Source organism: Anticarsia gemmatalis, chromosome Z, assembly GCF_050436995.1.
Source record: "Anticarsia gemmatalis isolate Benzon Research Colony breed Stoneville strain chromosome Z, ilAntGemm2 primary, whole genome shotgun sequence".
Taxonomy (NCBI): Eukaryota; Metazoa; Arthropoda; class Insecta; order Lepidoptera; family Erebidae; genus Anticarsia; species Anticarsia gemmatalis.
In genome coordinates this window covers 15,040,504-15,059,881 of record NC_134776.1, presented here as the reverse complement: position 1 = coordinate 15,059,881, position 19,378 = coordinate 15,040,504, and the positions used below count along the sequence as shown (strand labels likewise).

Below are 19,378 nucleotides of genomic sequence, written 5' to 3'. Positions count from 1 at the left end.
CACAAATATATTCTTCAATCGAGAGGATCAATCCACCCTTATATTATACCTAGGTTTTAAATATTAATGATTAGTGAGCCTGTGTTTAACAGTTACGTCCGGCTACCTCACAAAATTAACCAATTATTTAGTCGATTTCTAGTGCCTGCCAGTATACAGGTAACACTAGTACTTAAAAAAAATGTAACTCAAACAGCGGAGTAGAATAGAAAATGGCTTCTTCAAATAAAACAGAAATAAAGATTGAAGAATTGTGTAGAACATGTTTAGTGAAGGATAGTGAATTGCTCCCAATCTTTGAAACCTATATTCAAAATATCTCACTAGACTACATTGTTATTTCAGTAACTGGTTTGAAGGTAAAATGTAGGCTTAATTTTTATTGTTGTTTTCTTTGCTATTTTCTGTTTCTTTGATTTTATGTCTTGTAATAATAGTATAGCATATTGCATAAATTCGTAAGAAATTTATTTCATTCGTATGACACTATTTGATTGATTTAGTACAAAATACCGAGTATTTACTACAGATAACAAGTATTGTTCCATCTATAAATATAAAATTTTTAGTTTAGTCTAGTCTATAAGCAAAAGCAATAGTTATTGCTGATATTTTTTTCTAATCTATAATTTGTTTTTCTTTGGCGCAATTTTTCTTTTCTATTCTATTTAAAATATAATTTTATATATGTAATAGAACAATGATAAAATGGATAGATTATAAGGTATTTGGCCAAGTACTTACATAGTGTTCCTATGACTCCTCAAAAGTATCCTGGTCGTGGACCTAAAATACCTTCGGGGAGTAACAAGAACCATATACATAATAGTAACATAGGATTTTTTTCTGGACTTTTAGATTATACGGAATGATGGGTTTCCACGAACAATTTGTAGTGAATGTACAGAGAAGGCTGTTAGAGCTTTTGAGTTTAAGAAAAAATCTGAAGAGGCGCTCATATGTCTTCAAGGAATGATTAAAAAAGAAATACAGGACTGGTCGATACAAAACCATGCTGCTGGCAAAGTGAGATGTCGGATTTACTAAACTTTAGAGTATATTTTAGCTGTATAGGGTATTTTATAACACTTATGTGGTTTCAGCTTAATGATGCTGCAGTTAAATCTGAAGATACATCATCAAATGAACAAGATGATTTTACAGATAGTGAGTTTAATGCTTCAACAAATAGCGGGCCTCAATTGAATGATCTAGGTCTGTTGGATTTATTACTTACTATATCTGTTATACCTACTCACAAATTTACAGCTTTATAAATGTTAAGACTGAAATCTCTATCCATGGATAGCTTCAAGGAACAACATATACATTTCCTTTATCCTTTACTCATCTTTGAATAGATATTATGTTTTATTAGGTAATTTATTTATTTAAACTGAACCTGGCTTTGAGAAAGGTCTCATGCAATCTCTTCATAATAGCAATTATAATAGTAGACATACGTAATTTGTTTTCAGAACCTGTAAAATCTGAAAGCACTGTGCCAAATACTAAGATTTTTCATGAATGTAAGAACTGTTTGGTTAAGTTTGATAGCCTGGACAAATTTGAAGATCATCAGAAGAAGAAATGTATTAAAGGTAAGTTTTGTATTCTTGTTAATACTGTTCATTAATGCGTTTACCTTGTTCAATCTTTAGTATGTTGTGATGCATAATCATATAGTAAGCTTATTAGATTATAAATAATAATTCTGTTTGTTTTAGTTGAACGTGATGATCTAGGCAGTACATATTGTCCTCTCTGCGGTACTTGCTATGATGGTGCAGACAATTTAACCAAACATATGTGGGAATATCATTCCGATGTTATGGGTCCAAAGAAAAGAGGGCGACCTAAGAGATTGTTAACCAGTGTAAGTGTATCATGGCTTACATAAAAGTACTCAAATTCAAGTGTTTGCCATCTAAATATTAAATATATTTTATTATTTTTAGGCGGTTATTGATAAATTATCAGAGAATGGACTCTACGTCAGACCTTTGAATAAAATGGAATGCTCATCGTGCAAAGAGTATTTCAAAACCAAAGAAGAATTAGGAAGTCATTTATTAACTCATAAAGGTAGGTTATTCAAATAATAAGTAGTATGCAAATAATATTTTTAATAAAATGTGACAAAGTTTGAGTTCCTTATTGTTCCTAATGAGTTTCTTATTGTTGTTATGTGTTAATACTTATAAGATTGTTATTTTTGTTTCAGATATGAAAGTGCTGTGTTGTGTATTATGTAAAAAAATATATCTAGAAAGAAAAATGTTTGACAAACACAGTTGCATTGAAGAAAAAGTATGTTGTTGTATAGATTTTTGAAATTTGAACTTACCACTTTTCAAATTGTATATTTATCTCATTTATTTTCAGGAGTCATCAAATACTGAAGCTGATCGTAAAAAACAATTAAGTTTTCTGTCAGAAATAACATTGCAAGAACTGATAGAATCAAACACCGATATGGTTTGTATTTAACTATTTGTGTTTCATATCTGCTATCGTTATGAAATTTAACTGCTGAGAAATGGGTCTACTTCCACTCACATACAGTGAGTGGAAGTGGGCCCATTTCTTATGTTTGGTTATTTAAGTCAAGCTCTTTTCGTATTCAATATTGCATTTTGAAATCCATATGAATATTTTGTTTACCACCAAGTTGGTTATTCAAGTAATATATCAGCAAAATTCGATGAACGGTCTTTCCGCGTTGCAATATGAACGACTGCTCTCTTAATGCACTGTGTCGATTTACATTTTACATATCTAAAATAATTTGTTCCTGACAATTAACAGTTTAATTATTATCCAGGCTGAGTTGCTGTGCGTTTAATCTTAGGAACTGGCTATGCGAATAAATAATAGTGGACAAAATAACTACTATTGATTGTGCTATTGGTTTGATAATAAATAATCTATAACAAAATTATACTAGTGTAGGCTTACTATGGTTTAGTACCTAGCCGATTTAGGTCTTATTTAGTTAACAATCCTAAATGGACTATACTATCCGTATTAAGCCTAAAAATTCAGCTGTAAAAATTAAATTAATCTGGAATATGGTAAACCTTAATGTATTGTATTTTTGCTGTGCCTCGCAGATTCATTGCGTTACTTCGCTCCCGTAGGTTATTTCGTGGCAAAAGATAAGTGATTTTCTTGAATTTGGCTGCATATTTACTACCACCGAGGTCACAAAATTCAGTTTGATTGATATTTAATTATTAATCATGGCTTATAAGTAATGCCGAACAAATTTCAATCGTGTGTCGTGATTGAAGATTGATTAGTGTTGGCATTAGTTATTTAGTCGTCAATAAATTTCTAAGGACTAAGTAAATATTTAAAATTACGCTGTTACAAGTAACGGTGTAAAAGGCTTACATCTGTACTATTTTCCGCAGTTATCGTCTTTTTTCCTGAGTTGTGGAATCATTATTTTCGCTCACAGAGGCTGAATTAAAATAAAAATCTCGTCGTTTTCTGCTGTCTTGTTTTTAGTCAGGCAACTTAAGGTGATAATGAGTTATCTTTATATATATAATTCTTCTGTAAGTGTGTATGTCACTGAACTTCTCTTAAACGACTGGACCGATTTTGATGAAATTTTTTGTGTGTGTTCAAGGGAATCTGAGAATGGTTTAGATTTACAATTTTGTCCGCTGGACACTGTTTTTTTAGTTAATTTTTAATTTATTAGACAGGACAACGTCTGTCGGGTCCGCTAGTATTTTTATAGATTTGTTCAGTTTAACAAAAATGAAATGAAATGAAACTCAAACTACATTAAACAAGCCTAGCTTAGTATTTTTAGTATATTAATTTATTAATCGAAAATTATGATTTATGATGGGTAAATTATTTAATTATGACGATGATTTTTCTTACTGATTATTTAATTAATCATGACTAAATTAGTTATACCACTAAATGAGTCATGAGTAATCAATTCACTGAAAAAAAAACTTAATCCAACACTGCTACCACTTGCAAAAATAAATGTTGAAATTAATATCTTATTAATTCTTCAAAATTAATAGTGTACTAAAACTTTTATAATTTTGTATTAAGTAAAGTTTTATTACATTATTAATCATGAAGAGGTTTTAATATAATTTAAATCAATAGTCAAGTCTGTATTTATTTTCTCTTATTGTAACGCAAAAGCTTTTGTCGAATTTAATCATAGGTCAATATTAACTAACAGTCGGCTTTTACTATCATTCGGGATTGTCTGTTCGTTCCTAAATTTACCCATGCCTCAGATCCTCACCCTTTTGGAAGAACCTATCACCCCTTATTAAAATTGATAATGTCATTAAAAACATGTTACTTATGCAAAATTTTAAATGTGGTCCTGGACGACCGAGCATGTAGTCAAGCCTGCCTACCCATCCGCTTGGGTGGCCTCGGCGTCCGCAAATTTCCGATATTAGTCTACCTGCGTTCTTGTCTTCGGTCCACGACACGGAAGAGTTAACCAGGAAAATTCTAATCCCTACACTGGTTGACTCTGAAGTGTCGTGCAAGACCGACGCTGTGAACGTTTGGAAGATGACCGCTCCGTCTACTGATTTACCCCGAAACCTGTCCTCCCAGAGACAGTGGGATGCGCCGCTCTGCGGGTTGGTCAGGAAAAACCTCATCAATACTTAATCCAATCCCGCCGAGCGTGCTCGCCTGTTGGCTGTGGGAAAGTGGGAATCGGGGCTTTGGCTTCAGGCACTGCCATCGTCCAACGTAGGCATGAAGTTGGACGATGCCACTTTTCGCATCGCCACTTGCCTGCGTTTAGGTGCTCTGATTGTTTCTCCGCATCGTTGTCACTGCGGGGAAGCTGTCGACCGTCTTGGGCACCATGGTCTTTCGTGCGGTAGGAGCTCTGGCCGAATACCCCGACACACACACCTCAACGACATCATTCGCCGGTCTCTTGCGCCGCTGGAATGCCAGCCATCTTAGAACCTAATTGGCTGGCGCGCGACGACCGGAAGAGGCCGGACGGTATGTCGTTGATGCCTTGGAGGATGGGACGGCCTTTGGTGTGGGACGCAACTTGCGCCGACACCCTTGCGTCGTCTCATCTTCCAAGGACGGCCGGTGCTGCTGGAGCTGCTGCTGCGGCTGCCGAAGACCTCAAGCGGCGCAAATACAGTAGTCTTGTTGGTGACTGTGTGTTTGAGCCGTTCCGGGTCGAGACGCTGGGATCATGGGGCCCTAGCGCCCACTTACTCTTTAAGGAAATTACCAAACGCCTAGTCGACAGTTCCCGTGACCAGAATGCTGGCGTTTTCTTGGGACAAAGATTGAGCATTGCCATACAACGTGGCAATGCTGCCAGCATTCTGGGAACGTTCCCGATTGACAGCGATGTGGAAGAGTACTACGACGCGTAGTGCGCTTCCCATGTTTTTTTCTATTTTAATACTTGTTTGGTTTCTATTATTTATTTTTTATCTATTTGTATATTTAGTAAGTTTATTGTTGTTTATTTGAAATGTAATTGTAAATATTATACCAACTTCAATAAATTTTATGTATCTATCATAGGTCTTTATCATTGAAAATGGCCTATGTTGTACAACAGTGTTGTATTGTATAACAGTGGTTCTTTGTTGGTTTCACATTGATCTTCGCAATTTTTGCTTCTTTTCCAATATTTTTATAAGGGACGCCTTATTGCTATTGTTCTAAAACGGGAAATTCCGAATTACTTCGGAGTTTAATAGAAAACAATGATGCGGCATGACACTTGAAAAAAAGTTCTAAATGGCCTTATTATGGGGTGTAATTTTTCTATAAAACTACAAATTTTTAAGAACCTATACTGTTTTACTAATAAACTTCGTGTAGGTACCAAAATTCTGATTATGTATGGAGTGTTTTGTAACTGTATATGCGAGAAAAAGACAAAACACTGTAACTAATCAGAGCTTACACTTATAAGTTAAAAATAATTTGTTTAGCGATTTGGGATTATCGCTTCGGCCGTGTATGATACCAGAGTTTGGTAACCAGTATCATACGAAGAAAAAATGATCGTTGTAGGATACTGGTATCCAAGTGATAGGATTTATTATTTTTCTGATACCCTTCATTATGTTTGGTAACCAGTATCCAGTAAAGAATATAACATTCTGCCTATGTAACCAACTTGGCAAAACTGATAAGCAAAAGGGTAGTTTCCCAACTCAATACTGAGATGAGAACCCTAACTAGTTATGTCATTATCCACTTCTGGTCTTTTACGTCCAATATTTCTGTTAAGGCGACTGTGCCAACCTTCTATATTCTTAGTATTAAGTATTTTAGATGATGAACAACAGCAATTTTTTTCGAAGTCAGTCTTTGCCATCCATTGGTTTGTGAAATATTGTTAAATGTTGTTACCTCTTCTCCAGGCGGACTCTTTGACAAAACATATTCATACCCATTTTGAAAATAGGCTTTGGGTAAACGTGCAAGGCCAGCACACCTGGCTACATGCCTTTTTTTACCCTTGTGGTTAATTTTAGCGATTTAGCATTTCTAAATAAACACCTATTCAGATGATAATAACATCCCTTAACATCAAAGTTTGGGAAAACTATTCGAACAGCTTTAATTGGAGCCAACTCGAAGTCAACAGTAATTGTTTCTGGTAGCCACTGCTTGAATCGGGAATTTATCATATAAAATAATACCTTGTAAGTTAGCTGTGTCGTGTCTCTTAGTACCTAAACAAAAAAATAAAGGTACAACAGCCGATGAAATGTTAAGTACTCACTTGTAATTATGTGATATTTTCCTGAGCTGATACTCGGTAACATAAAACTAAAAATCCCTATCACTTGGATACCAGTATCCTACAACGATATTTTTTTCTTTGTATGATACTGGTTACCAAACTTTGGTATCATACACGGCTGAAGGGAAGATTATAATTGTGTATTCTTAAATTTTTGTGGTTCTCTCTTTCTTGCGTTTTATATAATTGTTTCCTAATTTTTTTTATCTTCAAACGGAGTTCTTATAATTGTTCTGAATTAAATTTTGCACACTGTCTTATCAGTTAAAATAACGAATCGGTTGGCCTCCGTAAATATTTTTAAACTATATTACCAGTTAAGCTGGGGGTACGGCGACGTATAGGTACACATTTACGTTCAATCTTCACGTTTTCACATTTCTCTCATGAAAAAGGTAAAACATGTGGTTTGGACGTAAATGTTTTATTATTTCTTTAAAGGTTCCTTTATTATACATTTAAATTAAAAACAGACAAATTATATAGATCTAAACTTATAAAAAATTCCCGACAGCTGCGTACTGTCTGACCGAACAGCCTCGCGAGGCAATATCTCGGTCCCGCTCATTTCGATCTGAAAGAAAAGAGACCTAGATATTCCCTAGCCAGGCTGCTTGGTCAGTCAGTACGCGGATATTGAGTACGGTATTTTCTATTGAAATAGAAATTGTTAAGACAGCAGTCCTTTCGGAAATTAAAAGTTCCGAAGTGTTTGTGATGTAGAGATATAGAACTATTTTTATGACAATGTATTTTTGATAAAAATAATACTACCTATACATATAGGTATAGGAAGTTATAAAAGTAATATTATTTTAGGTTCTAGATCGAAAATATATTTAAGTTGGTAAGGTCAATCTGGGTAACTTTGAATAATTTGGGCAACATTGACAGTGGGCAACCAACACAATTGATATAAGTTTGTTGCAAACTTTTATCAATTGGCAGTGGGAATCAACACAATTGATAAAAGTTTGCAATTGCAAACTTATATAACCCAAATGATTCAAAGTTACCTAGATTGACTGTAACGTAAAAAATAATGCTTTGCTGGTATGTCTGCTGCTATTCTTGGTATACTGATGGATATGGCTTTACTATCAGAGTACCAAAAATGGGGCGTAAACGTCTATTTCGTCAAATTATTCCTGAGTGCCAAAAGTTTTTTTCTCATTAAGTCGCTGTCGCAGAATGTCGCATTTGCAGAATGACCCTTTTTCAAAAAGTCTAGTGAGAGTCTAAATCAGATCTTAAAAAACTCAATTGTATGACCGAAATAACAAAAGGAATAGAACAAAGACAGAAAATATAATACTTAGGGCAATAATGACCAAAAAAATGTAATTAAAACTATTGTGAACTTGTAAATTATATTGTTTGTACTAAAACCTAAATATAAAAGAAAGGTGTTAAGGTAGTCCTAAGCTATCAAGTACGAAGAAAAGTTAATTGAGTAACGTCAATCTGGATAACTTTGAATCATTTGGGTAACATTGACAGTGGGAATATGAACTAGTTTCGATTATTTTTTCATATGAAACCAATCCCACTGTCAATGTTACCCAAATGATTCAAAGTTACCCAGATTGACTGTAACGTTTTAGATACTTGTCTTAAGGCGTTTGTCCACTGCCGCCGTCACCGGACCGTCACCGGACCGTCACCGAGAACGAGATTATTTCGGGCCGAGTTTAATACGCCGTAATGGCGATCGTTTGTCCACCGCGACCGATTTCGCTCATGTACTTACTAATTTCGTCTTTGTTTTTCTGGTCCAAATCCTCAAAGTTCGGCTCTAAAAAGGCACAAACATCGCGCCATGCATTTCTACGCAAATCTTTATCTTTGGACACTTCCTTGGTTTTATCCCACAAACATTCTTTACTTCATAATTTCTATTAATGAATAAATATCGTATTTAATTTTTTTCGCTATTTACGAAACGGCGGACAAACGCCCTAGGGGCATTAAAAAGGCATTTGTCAATATACACGTCATAAATGATATACGGAATATTTTTTTTTGTAAGCAATACGATTGATAGAAAATAAACATTTTATATTCTGCCAATTGTATTCCTTTCAACGAAACATAGGCACAGTTGCGTTTTTAAACGAATAAGCTTTTCAGCAAATAATCAATAAGGAAAAGGAAAAGTAACTTTGTCATGAAAGCACAACGTTTAGTTTTGTTTGCAATTTAAATCGTTCGTCACATTTCTGTTGGTGAGATGAAATGGTTACTAACGAGTAAACTGAAAACATTATTATGTGATAACAATGATTTCTGAAGACCATTTTATACATCCACGATAAGGCCAGAATAATTAAAAAATATATTATTTTGATTGTTTTTAAGTATTCAGCACTTTGAATATAGTTACAAATACACACCATGGAATATTTCTGAAATTATCTTTGTTACTCTCTGGGCATCTTTTGACACGGAAGGACCACTTCCTAAAAAGTCAATTTCGCTTTAGATAATTACCAAACGATATTATAAGAAGGAATAAGTATTAATGAAGTTGAAAAGGCCCGGCTTACATTATTCCAGTCCAGCGATTCAGGCCAGTGTTAGACTGGATTCGTTTCGTTTACATTATTCCAGTTATTTAGAAGCCAATGATTACAAAAAGTGATCAGCTTGGAAAATGTTTTAGACGTGCTCAATCACTCTCGCTACAAATAAAAAAATATTAATGAAGTTGAAAAGTTATTGATGAGGTTGATAAGGCTTAGAAAAAAGGGAACGGATTTGGGTGAGAATTTGGATCAGCGAATTTCAATTTTCATACCAATGCGTAGATTTTGTAAAGCAGTCTGGCGCATAGCTTTGTTTTTGTAATGTTCTGATGTTATATCCCATGAACACGGATTTTCTCTGTATAGTATAGTGATAAAGTTAACAGTTTCATCTTTAGATAACTTCTTCACCATTGGTATATCCTTTCTTCGCCAAAACAACCAACTCGTGTGCACTTCGTTAGCACTGGAATGACACTGGATTGGCTGTCTACATTATTCCAGTTGCACTGGATTGAAACGTAGACCGCGAATCCAATTACTGGACTGGAATGCGTACTGGATTCAGTTCATTCCAGTGCCGGTTTACATTTTTCCAGTAAGCAATCCAGTACTGGACTGGATCGCTGGTCTAGAATAATTATAATTTAGAAGAACTTTAATAATTCTCTTACTTTAAATATGTGTACATAAGTACGAAATTTATAAAAGAACATACATTTAAATAGAATTCAGTGGTTTCACTTCGTATTTTTCGACTTGTGTCTCAAGTATACCTAGTGTTGCCATAAATATTGTAAGAAAGAAAAAAAAATGCAAATAACGTTTATTACTTTTACAGTGTCATAGTTTAATACATAAATATAAAACAGTTAAAAATATAAAAAGCTTATTCGATGTGGTCGCTATTGGCTGTAATACAGTGCTTTAAACGTTGAGGCCAGTTATCAATACAATTACGCACTCTTTTCATGGGGAAATTCTTCACTGCCAATCGTATAGATTGTTTTAGGGACTCCAAATTATTATGGTGTTTAGAGCAAGCTGTATTCTCTAAAACTGACCATAAATCATAATCCCGCGGATTAAGATTAGGACTAGACGACTTGGTTCTAACCAAGACTGCGTGAACCGAGCTTCAGGACCCGGCGTCGAGTCTTGCTGGAAGGACGTTACTTGGTTATTGAAATTGGTGTTGTTAAGGGGCTTAATTACATTCTCTTTGATACACTTGTGCCAATGTTTTGATACCTTTTTCACAAAAGTATGGCTCAGTCACTCCTTCATAGCTGGCACCCCAAACCATCACTGAAGTCGTAAAATGCCCACTCTGTCGACTAATTGGGAAGCTTTCTTATAGCTTTGAGCTCAAATACGGTAGTATTGTTGTAAAAATTGTTAAATTTTTCTCATCCGCAAACATTTTTTTTCTGTGACGTCCCTTTACGTACCGCTTCAGTAGTTGTTTAGATTCTACCACCCTATTCATCTTAAACTTATCTGCTAAGAAATGACCAGTGCAGTGCATTTTTTATAGGCTGCAAGTCCTAAGTCATCTTTTAAAATACGCGACATGGTTCTAGGTGCTATATTCATTTCCCGAGATACAATATTTTGCTTTCGGACAGGATTTCTTCGAATTATTTCCCTTACTGCTTTGACTACCTTTTTCCTACGAACACTACGTGGACGCCCAGATCTTTTTCTGTCGCAAACAGAGGAAGCCTCATTGTACCTATTAATTTCCCGGTAAACAAACATTTGTCTAAACCCAAGGGAACGGAGAGGAATCACAGCGATTCTCTTCTCTTTATCACCCCACTCCATTTTTATATCCCAAAACATTGTATAATGTAAAAGTGTTTATTTATTTTTTGTATTTTTAACTGTAACAGTATTTATGGCCAGACTAAGTATATTTTGTTCAAAATATATGTTGCGGTAAATATTGCTTGAAATTATTGATATTTTATTTTCAAGCAAGATTTTAAATTGAGCGCTTTGCGCAATATTTTCAATCAACAGTAAAAAATATTTTCTATTTTCGTCGTTTTTTCGAAAAGGCTTGGTTTTGATTTTTGATCTTCACACCGACTTGCTTCCCTGGGTGTGGGAAGAAATTGAAAATAGGTTACGATTTCTGTGATTTCACCAAACATCATTAACATCAAAATCGTTTATTCTCAGTAGGTAGTTTATTTATTAGTTATTTTTGAAGGAGCAACTGATACTTTTTCGTACCCATCGTTCCTTCAAAAGTACTGATTGCAATCAAAAGGAGCAAAAAATATTTGATTTCACATTTTCACTCGCTTTGCCAGTGATCTCGATTCTTAATTTTTACTGGAGACCAAGGTGGTTTTCAATTTATAGTTTTCCTTAGTTACGAGGGCAGGTCAATAAGTCCGTGACTTTTTGTATGAGACACACGTTTTTATATAATAAGTTATTTTATTTTTAACGTAGTCTCCTTGGAATTCTTAGTCCAACGCTTCTCTAATTTAAATCGCAAATATTTGTCTCCAATGACAGACTCCCTAACGAACGAGTCCACTCGCTCATTGCTCGGAATTCCTCACTTGTTTTACATCACCGTATTGATCATGCTGTTCAGTCAATATGGCAGACAGGGCTCAGACGCAAAATGTCCACTTCTCAAAATGTCAACTGGTCGCAAAATGTCCACTACGCAGAAAGTCCAATTTGCGATGTAAAGCACAATTTGATATGTGTGACATCATTGTGCATATTTCACCAACCAAACCAATCCAACCATTATTTATGATGAATATAATGCTGCGTTTTTTTTTTCTTATTCATGAATGTTAACTCGAGTTAATTCTAGTGGTGTTTATCCCGAGTTGGCACATCAGTAAAAAATATACGTTTCTCTAAGAAGAGCATTTAGCATTGCGATGAATCCTATCGTAATAAATTGTGGTCTTTTTCCGACTATCCAGTTACCTGTAATAGTCATGCAACCGTTTTATTCTTTTCCAGGAAAGCGTTGCGTCACTTCACATTTGTTCTGCTTGCAGTTGCGTATTTCTTCAAGAAAAATATCTTATTAATCACCATGATGCTGAGCACCCAGAGTTATCCCTGCGTTGCAATCTCTGCACCAAGGTATTTTTCTAAACTTGACTTTACGTACCATCAATAATACAATTTGTTTCGTCTTTCCATCTGTTTATTTGTTTTTTTAGGCTTTTGCGTCTTTGAGGTCTGCCGCTCGACATAGAGGTATATGCAAACAACTTGAAAGAAAATATAAATGCACCACTTGCGGACTCAAATTCTCGTACGAAATATCTTTGAACAAACATATTCTTAGATACCACGAAGGCCAAAGCGTTTCAGTCAAATTTGTAGATACTAAAACCAAACGTGATGACAGACAGTTTCAGTGTGACACTTGCAACCGATGTTTCAACAAGTAAGTTATAAAAATAGTGCATTATTGATACTTAGTAAATTGACTTAATATTTAGCCGTTGAATCTTGTCACTGTAATAAACGTTTTGTAAAAATACCTTTTATAAAACGTTCATTACAGCTGTCCATCTTGTCCTGATATACTTGGTATTCTGCACCCTGCCTGCATGTTGTCCTTACGCTGAAAGGTTTTTAAACAATTGTTTAACTTACAGGCGAGACTTGCTAGTAAAACACACTAAAATCCACATGCCAAACGAAAAATATTTCGAATGCGATGTCTGCGAGAAAAAGTTTCATCGGAGTGACAATTTACGGTCAGTACTATCCTTATAGGTTAAATTGTTCGTGTTGCTAGAATAATTACTATATTTGAATCGGTTATTTTTAGGTCTCATAAGCGAGTGCATGACGTTGAGCGTGACAAAGGTTCGTCAAGTACTTCGCTGTGCCTCTATTGCGGTCGCAGCTTCTCCAACTCTTCCAATTTGATAGTCCATATGCGTCGGCACACGGGCGAAAAACCATACAAATGCGATTTTTGCGGCAAAGGTTAGATTCTATTTGGTGTCATTATAAACATTTGAAATAAAACACTACAAAGGAAATTGGTCGTGGTATTCACATAATATCTATTCACAAAACTAATATTGTAAAGTTTCGTTGACAATGTGGTCCCATGTTAAGTTTTCGTAGATTTGTGGTAACCATAACTTGTACTCACTCTTAAAAACTCTGCGACGTGTCTGTTTTCTAACATACCGTGATTATTATCGATTTTAGGTTTTCCGAGATCATCAGACTTACAATGTCATAGGCGATCGCACACCGGAGAAAAACCTTGCATCTGTCGTGTTTGTGGCAAAGGTGAGGTAAAACACATACATTTTTAATACAATTGATATTAATTTGATACATTGAAACTGCCTGAAACTTCCTCGTCCTAAGAGTTTTTAGACTTGCATCTGTCGTGTTTGTGGCAAAGATGATGTAAAACAAATTCATTTTTAATACAATTGACATTAATTTGATACATTGACACTGCTTGAAACTTTCTCGTCCTAAGAGTTTTGACTTGCCTCTGTCGTATTTGTGGCGAAGGTGATGTAAAACAAATACATTTTTAATATAATTGAGACTAATTTGATACATTGAAACTGCTTGAAACTTTCTCGTCCCAAAAGTTTTTAGACATCTAATATAAAACTCAAAGGTCACTGACTGACATAGTGATCTATCAACGCACAGCCCAAACTACTGGACGGATCGAGCTGAAATTTGGCATGCAGATAGATGTTCTGACGTAGGCATCCGCTAAGGAAGGATTTTAATTTAAAATCGATCGGGCTGAGACTTTAGGAAACCTTTTCACGCGGACGAAGTCGCGGGCGTAAGCTAGTTTTCGATATAATTGAAACTAATTTGATACATTGAAACTGCCTGAAAATTTCTCGTCCTAAGAGTTTCTACACAGTTGACAGATCAAGACAAACATGTGTTATGATGATCTTTAGTTTCCACTGTTATTAAATGATACTCGCTAGTTCATTTTTCTTTAATATTGATAACTCTCCTGTATTTGCTACAGTGCCCAAGTCTGGATTAATTTTTGTATACATACTCTTTACATTTCCTTCTTACTTGTATAATATCAAAATTTTCGATTCATTGCGCCACAACTACCTTGAGAGCTATATAAAATTGACAGTAAATAAACCAGTGCACGCAATTTTTTTTAAATAATCTTTAAATTTTGTTTTTTTTTTATTAAAACGAATACCATTTAGAACTTTTCTTTTTATCATAAAAAAAGGTCTAAATGGTATTCGTTAAGAAAACTTTGGCAATAAATCCGTCTTGCAGAAAATTTAAGTAAATAAAACTATTTTGCTTGTGTTGTAGGTTTTTCACGCAGTAACAAACTGTCTCGTCACATGCGTGTCCACACTGGTCAAAGGCCGTATAAGTGCACGTACTGCGACAAAGCGTTCTCTCAAAGCAACGATTTAACTCTGCACGTGCGACGACATACTGGCGATAGACCTTACATTTGTGAAGTGTGCGGTGACCGATTCATCCAGGTAAATATAAATACAGAAACCAAACTCACGATAAACGTCAAGTGATATCGATTGTATAAAATAATGTTCGTTCCAGGGGACAGCACTACAAAATCACCGCCGGGCTCACGGCCATTTTCCGTCATCGTCGAATGATCCACCGAATGATGTCCATCCATTCACTTACGCTGGTGTAGAAGATTTACGACAGTAGTTGTCTGATTTAATATAATACCTTCACTGGATCGCCATACAAAATCGTTAATAACTTATTATTGTAATCTTATCTGAGAATGTCTGTATGTAGATTTCAATTATACATATTCAAAGTAATTGGATATAAGCAATTTAAGCATCACATTAAAATATTTCATCTCACCCTTAAATGGTTTTTTTATTATGTAATTTTTATCAATCCTTCACAAAGGTCGGTTTTGCGCGCCGCTGAAGGCCGCGACTGGAGACTGCGACAGGTGTCTCGGCCCCTTCTGCATATCCTATAGATAGAGGCTGCGACAAGTAAATCCGTCTCTGATTGCTAACTATGCGGTCGGTTTTACAAGAAGGGAGATACGTTGAGAACAGAAAACAACAGAGTTAGGACAAAAGACATGAGGCGTCGTTTTCGCTCACGGCAACGATTAGGGTTGGATTTAGGTATAAAAAGATAGCATAAAAAATGAAAAGGATAGTATTTATTAAAAAAACTAGCTGACCCGGCGAACTTTGTTCTGCCTTAATGGCAATAAATAAGCAGATTGTGTTTTTTTTTTTGGAAAAAAAAACTACATTAATCATTATTATTTGTGTATTTTAGTACATAGGTTGCCCTTCACTTAAGTACCTTGTGATACACGACATTTTTTGTTTTATTATCAGGCGCAAAAACAAACAACGCAGATGGTCTTCCGACCCGTGAACATGCCACGTATAATTGACCAAGTGAAAAACATGAATGTTCTAGATTTAAACCACAAACTTTTAAGGATTGGCCTTGTAATTTGTTGATGGTCATGGCAAATGCAAGACGTATCGAAAATTGAAGTCTTTTAAATTCAAACGGCATATCGGTTGGGATCATCGGGATCCTCGGAATGAGAACTTCCTCACCTTTGAATTTTCCTATCATTATCCTAGCGTAAATTACATTGTTCATCAATTTACTAATCACCAAACGCGTACCGTTGCATAGTTTTGGTTGGTTTATGTTTCGAAGCATACATGATTACTACGGAGCCAACCTTTAGGCGTAAATTGTGCGGTGGTAAGCCAGGCACGTCGAAAGAGTTTAAAAATTCAATTGGATAGTTGGTGGCTTCATCTTCATTTGTGACGCAGTCAATAGATTTGAATGAATGCATTGTTCCAATGTAATATTTGGCTATATAGTTAGAAATTAAGAATGACGCAATAAATATTTTTGGAAATTCTGCCTCAACAGGGGTGAAAAAGTTTCTATGAAACTACGTCGGTTTGAAGCTAAATCTATAAAAATTAAAGTTGTTTAGCAAGCAAGTGGTCATGATCTCCTGGTAACTGTGAAAAGGTTTATAGAGATTTTTTAGAGTTTTTAGAGTTATAGAGCCGTTTTTTAGTTTTTTAGGCCTAATTTTTTAATTCTGATCGGAAAATAGATCCACAGCTACCAGGAAATCATGACTAATTGGTGTTGTTATTTCCATATTCTGTTCTTCTAGCATGTTCAAATACGTCGAGCGGGATAAAAAGTATCCTATGTCCATCTCCTGGCTCTAAGCTACCTCCCTACCAATTTTCAGCCAAATCTGTTCTGCCGTTCTTGAGTTATAAGTGGTGTAACTAACACGACTTTCTTTTATACAGGGTGTCCCAAAACTCAACGATAATCCGAGACAGGATGAAAGGCCAAGTCATACCGGTTCTAGGAAAACAATTATTTTTAGTGAAGAGGTAATTGAGTCAGTCCATAACCAATATTTAATGTAAAGAACATAATAGGTAGTAATAATAAAAAAAAAACAATGAACGAATCATCGTTCTTATTTAATTAAGTTAATATGGATACAAAAGGAGTGCGTCACGGGTCGTAGAATTTCTCCTCACCATCGTCGACTGGTAACGTACCCAGAATGCTGGTAGCATTGCCACGTTGGATGGCAATGCTAATTCTTTGACCAAAGTAAAGGCCAGCATTCTGGTCACGCGTAGCATCGACGAGACGCTTCGCAATCTCTCGGTAGAGACTACGAGCACTCGGGCCCCACGGTCCCAAGGTTTCAACCCCAAACGGCACAAATACGTCATTACCAATAATGTTACTATATTTGCGCCGCTTGAGGTGTTCTGCTGATGCGGCAGCAGCGCCCGCAATGCCCACCGTACCTGGAATATGGGAAGGCGCCAAGGTGTCGACACAGGTTGCATCCCAAACCAAGGGCCTGCCCATACTCCAAGGCAACAACGACATACCGTCCGGCCTCATCCCATCGTCGCGCGCCAGCCCATTGGGTTCTAATAGAGCTGGAACACCCGCGATGGCAAGAGACCGGCGAATTATGTCGTTTAGGTGGGCGTGACGCGGGAAACGACCCGCACTCTTATTACACCATAGACCATGGTGCCCGAGCTCGCCGACAGCTTCCCCGCAGTGACAACGATGCGGAGAAACACACGAGGCTCCTAAACGAAGACATGTGGCGATGCAGAACGTGGTATCATCGAGCATGGTACCAACGTTAAATGAAGGGAGAGCCTGAAGCCAAAGCCCCGATTCCCATTCTCCCACAGCCAGAAGGCGAGCACGTTCAGCAGAAGTGGAAGATGTTAATAAAATATTTTCCTTAATCAAACTGCTGAGCGGCGCGTCCCACTGTCTCTGAGAGAACAAGTTTCGAGGTAAATCCGTGTTTGGAGCGGCCATTTTCCAGGCGTTCATGGCATCGGTCTTACACGACACTTCAGAATTAACCAGTGTAGGAGCTAAGATTTTCCTGGTCAATTCTTCCGTGCCGTGGACCGAGGACAGAAACGCAGGCAAACTAATATCTGAAATTTTGCGGACGCCGAGGCCTCCTAGACGAATAGGCAAGGAAGCCTGAAGCCATGCACGGTCGTCCAAGGCCACATTGAGAATTTTGGTGAGTGTATTTCTAATTATATTATCAATTTTGAGAAGTGGAACCGAGATTTTCCAAAAAGGCGAAGCCCTAAGGGCATGTGTAAATTTTGGGACGAAAAGACAAAACCGAATGATAGTAAATGCAGAATGAATATCAATTTTGATGAGGCGTTCCGAAATTTCATTAAAATTTTGATTTTTTTCTTCTATAAAAGGTTCAAAACCGTCTTCTAAAATAGGGGACCCAAGGAGGCGAAGAGAGTTTTGTTGCATAATTTTCAAATTAGGAGCCAAAGTAGTGAATTTGGAAAAAGCCAAAGATTTGTCTGGTAAGTTATAAAAAAAAAATTCGCATTTATTTGAATTTAGTTCTAAACCAATTCGTTTGAATTCATTTTTTAGGAAAGCCAAATCATTAAAAACGGTATCTACATCGCCCCCAAGGGTACCATCATCCAAATACCGAACGTTAAATTTTGAATTTAGACGCCGAATAATGGGGTTAATAGCCAAGCTAAAAATGACCGGTCCAAGCGGGTCACCTGTTGGCAGCCTACTGAAGACTCCAAAAGATTATCCTTAAAGAGTAATTTAGAAGGGTGCCGATAACATTGCCAAAGAAATTTAAATTTAATTTTGCCTGTGTCAACAGAGTGTCCCGATTCACAGAATTGAAGGCATTCTTTAGGTCAACCTTTAGGATGACCTCACCTTCACTGCAGCGAAGGTACGTCCTCAGCGCGTGTATGGCAGCCTCACAGCCCCCTTTTGATCCGAAACCGAGTTGAAGGGGCTGGAATTTTGAAGCCAAATGTTCTTTATAAAATTTACAACCAATTTTTGCTGCCATACGCCGATAGGTACACCCGACGGCGATAGGGCGAATGCCGCCATCCGACTTTCGCAGGGCGCATACATTGGCGCCATACAAAACGTCAACGACGGCACCGGCCACACCGCCGGAGAGCATCAAGTTAATCAGAGCGGTGAGCTCCTTCAGCAGTTCGCAACCGGCCTCACCGGCGCCCGGACTCACAAGGTCTTTCAGGTGTTGGGGCGTTAGCCCGTCGAGACCGCCGGCCGATCCACTCCTGAAAGAGCCCACAGCCGCGAGGACGTCCTTCGAAGTAGTCAGGATATGATCCATGTCTGGATCGGGCGGATCTGGGAAAATGAGGTCATCAGGCGGCGTCGGATGCTTGCTCTGCAGACCAGCAAGGGTGTCTGGAGAGCAAGGCGCCACCGAATCTGTGCTGAAGAGCAGTCTAGACGTACCAGAAATATCACCTTCCCTCAACTTGGCCTCTACATGTCGAAAGACCGAATCATTGTTGTATGTGTATGTGTTTGTATATTTTAAAAATGTTGGGTCGAAATGATTGTTAGATTTCTTACAATTTTGTTTAATTTTTGCTTTCAAAGTTTTTGTACTTCGGTCTTTCTGTACATGTAGAACCCTATA

The 19,378-nt window shown here is 36.7% G+C and overlaps 1 protein-coding gene across 1 annotated transcript; it reads left to right on the top strand.

Annotated features, from left to right (window-relative positions):
• Positions 1 to 173: 173 nt before the first annotated feature.
• Positions 174 to 15,205, top strand: LOC142986539 (uncharacterized). The gene is made up of 15 exons (XM_076135056.1): positions 174 to 359; positions 859 to 1,026; positions 1,104 to 1,215; positions 1,479 to 1,601; positions 1,728 to 1,876; positions 1,959 to 2,085; positions 2,225 to 2,310; positions 2,386 to 2,478; positions 12,325 to 12,450; positions 12,531 to 12,760; positions 12,975 to 13,076; positions 13,151 to 13,311; positions 13,543 to 13,626; positions 14,662 to 14,840; positions 14,917 to 15,205. Exons 1-15 carry the CDS (start codon positions 213 to 215, stop codon positions 15,031 to 15,033), a joined length of 2,004 nt encoding a protein of 667 aa, XP_075991171.1. The 5' UTR covers positions 174 to 212; the 3' UTR covers positions 15,034 to 15,205.
• Positions 15,206 to 19,378: the final 4,173 nt, after the last annotated feature.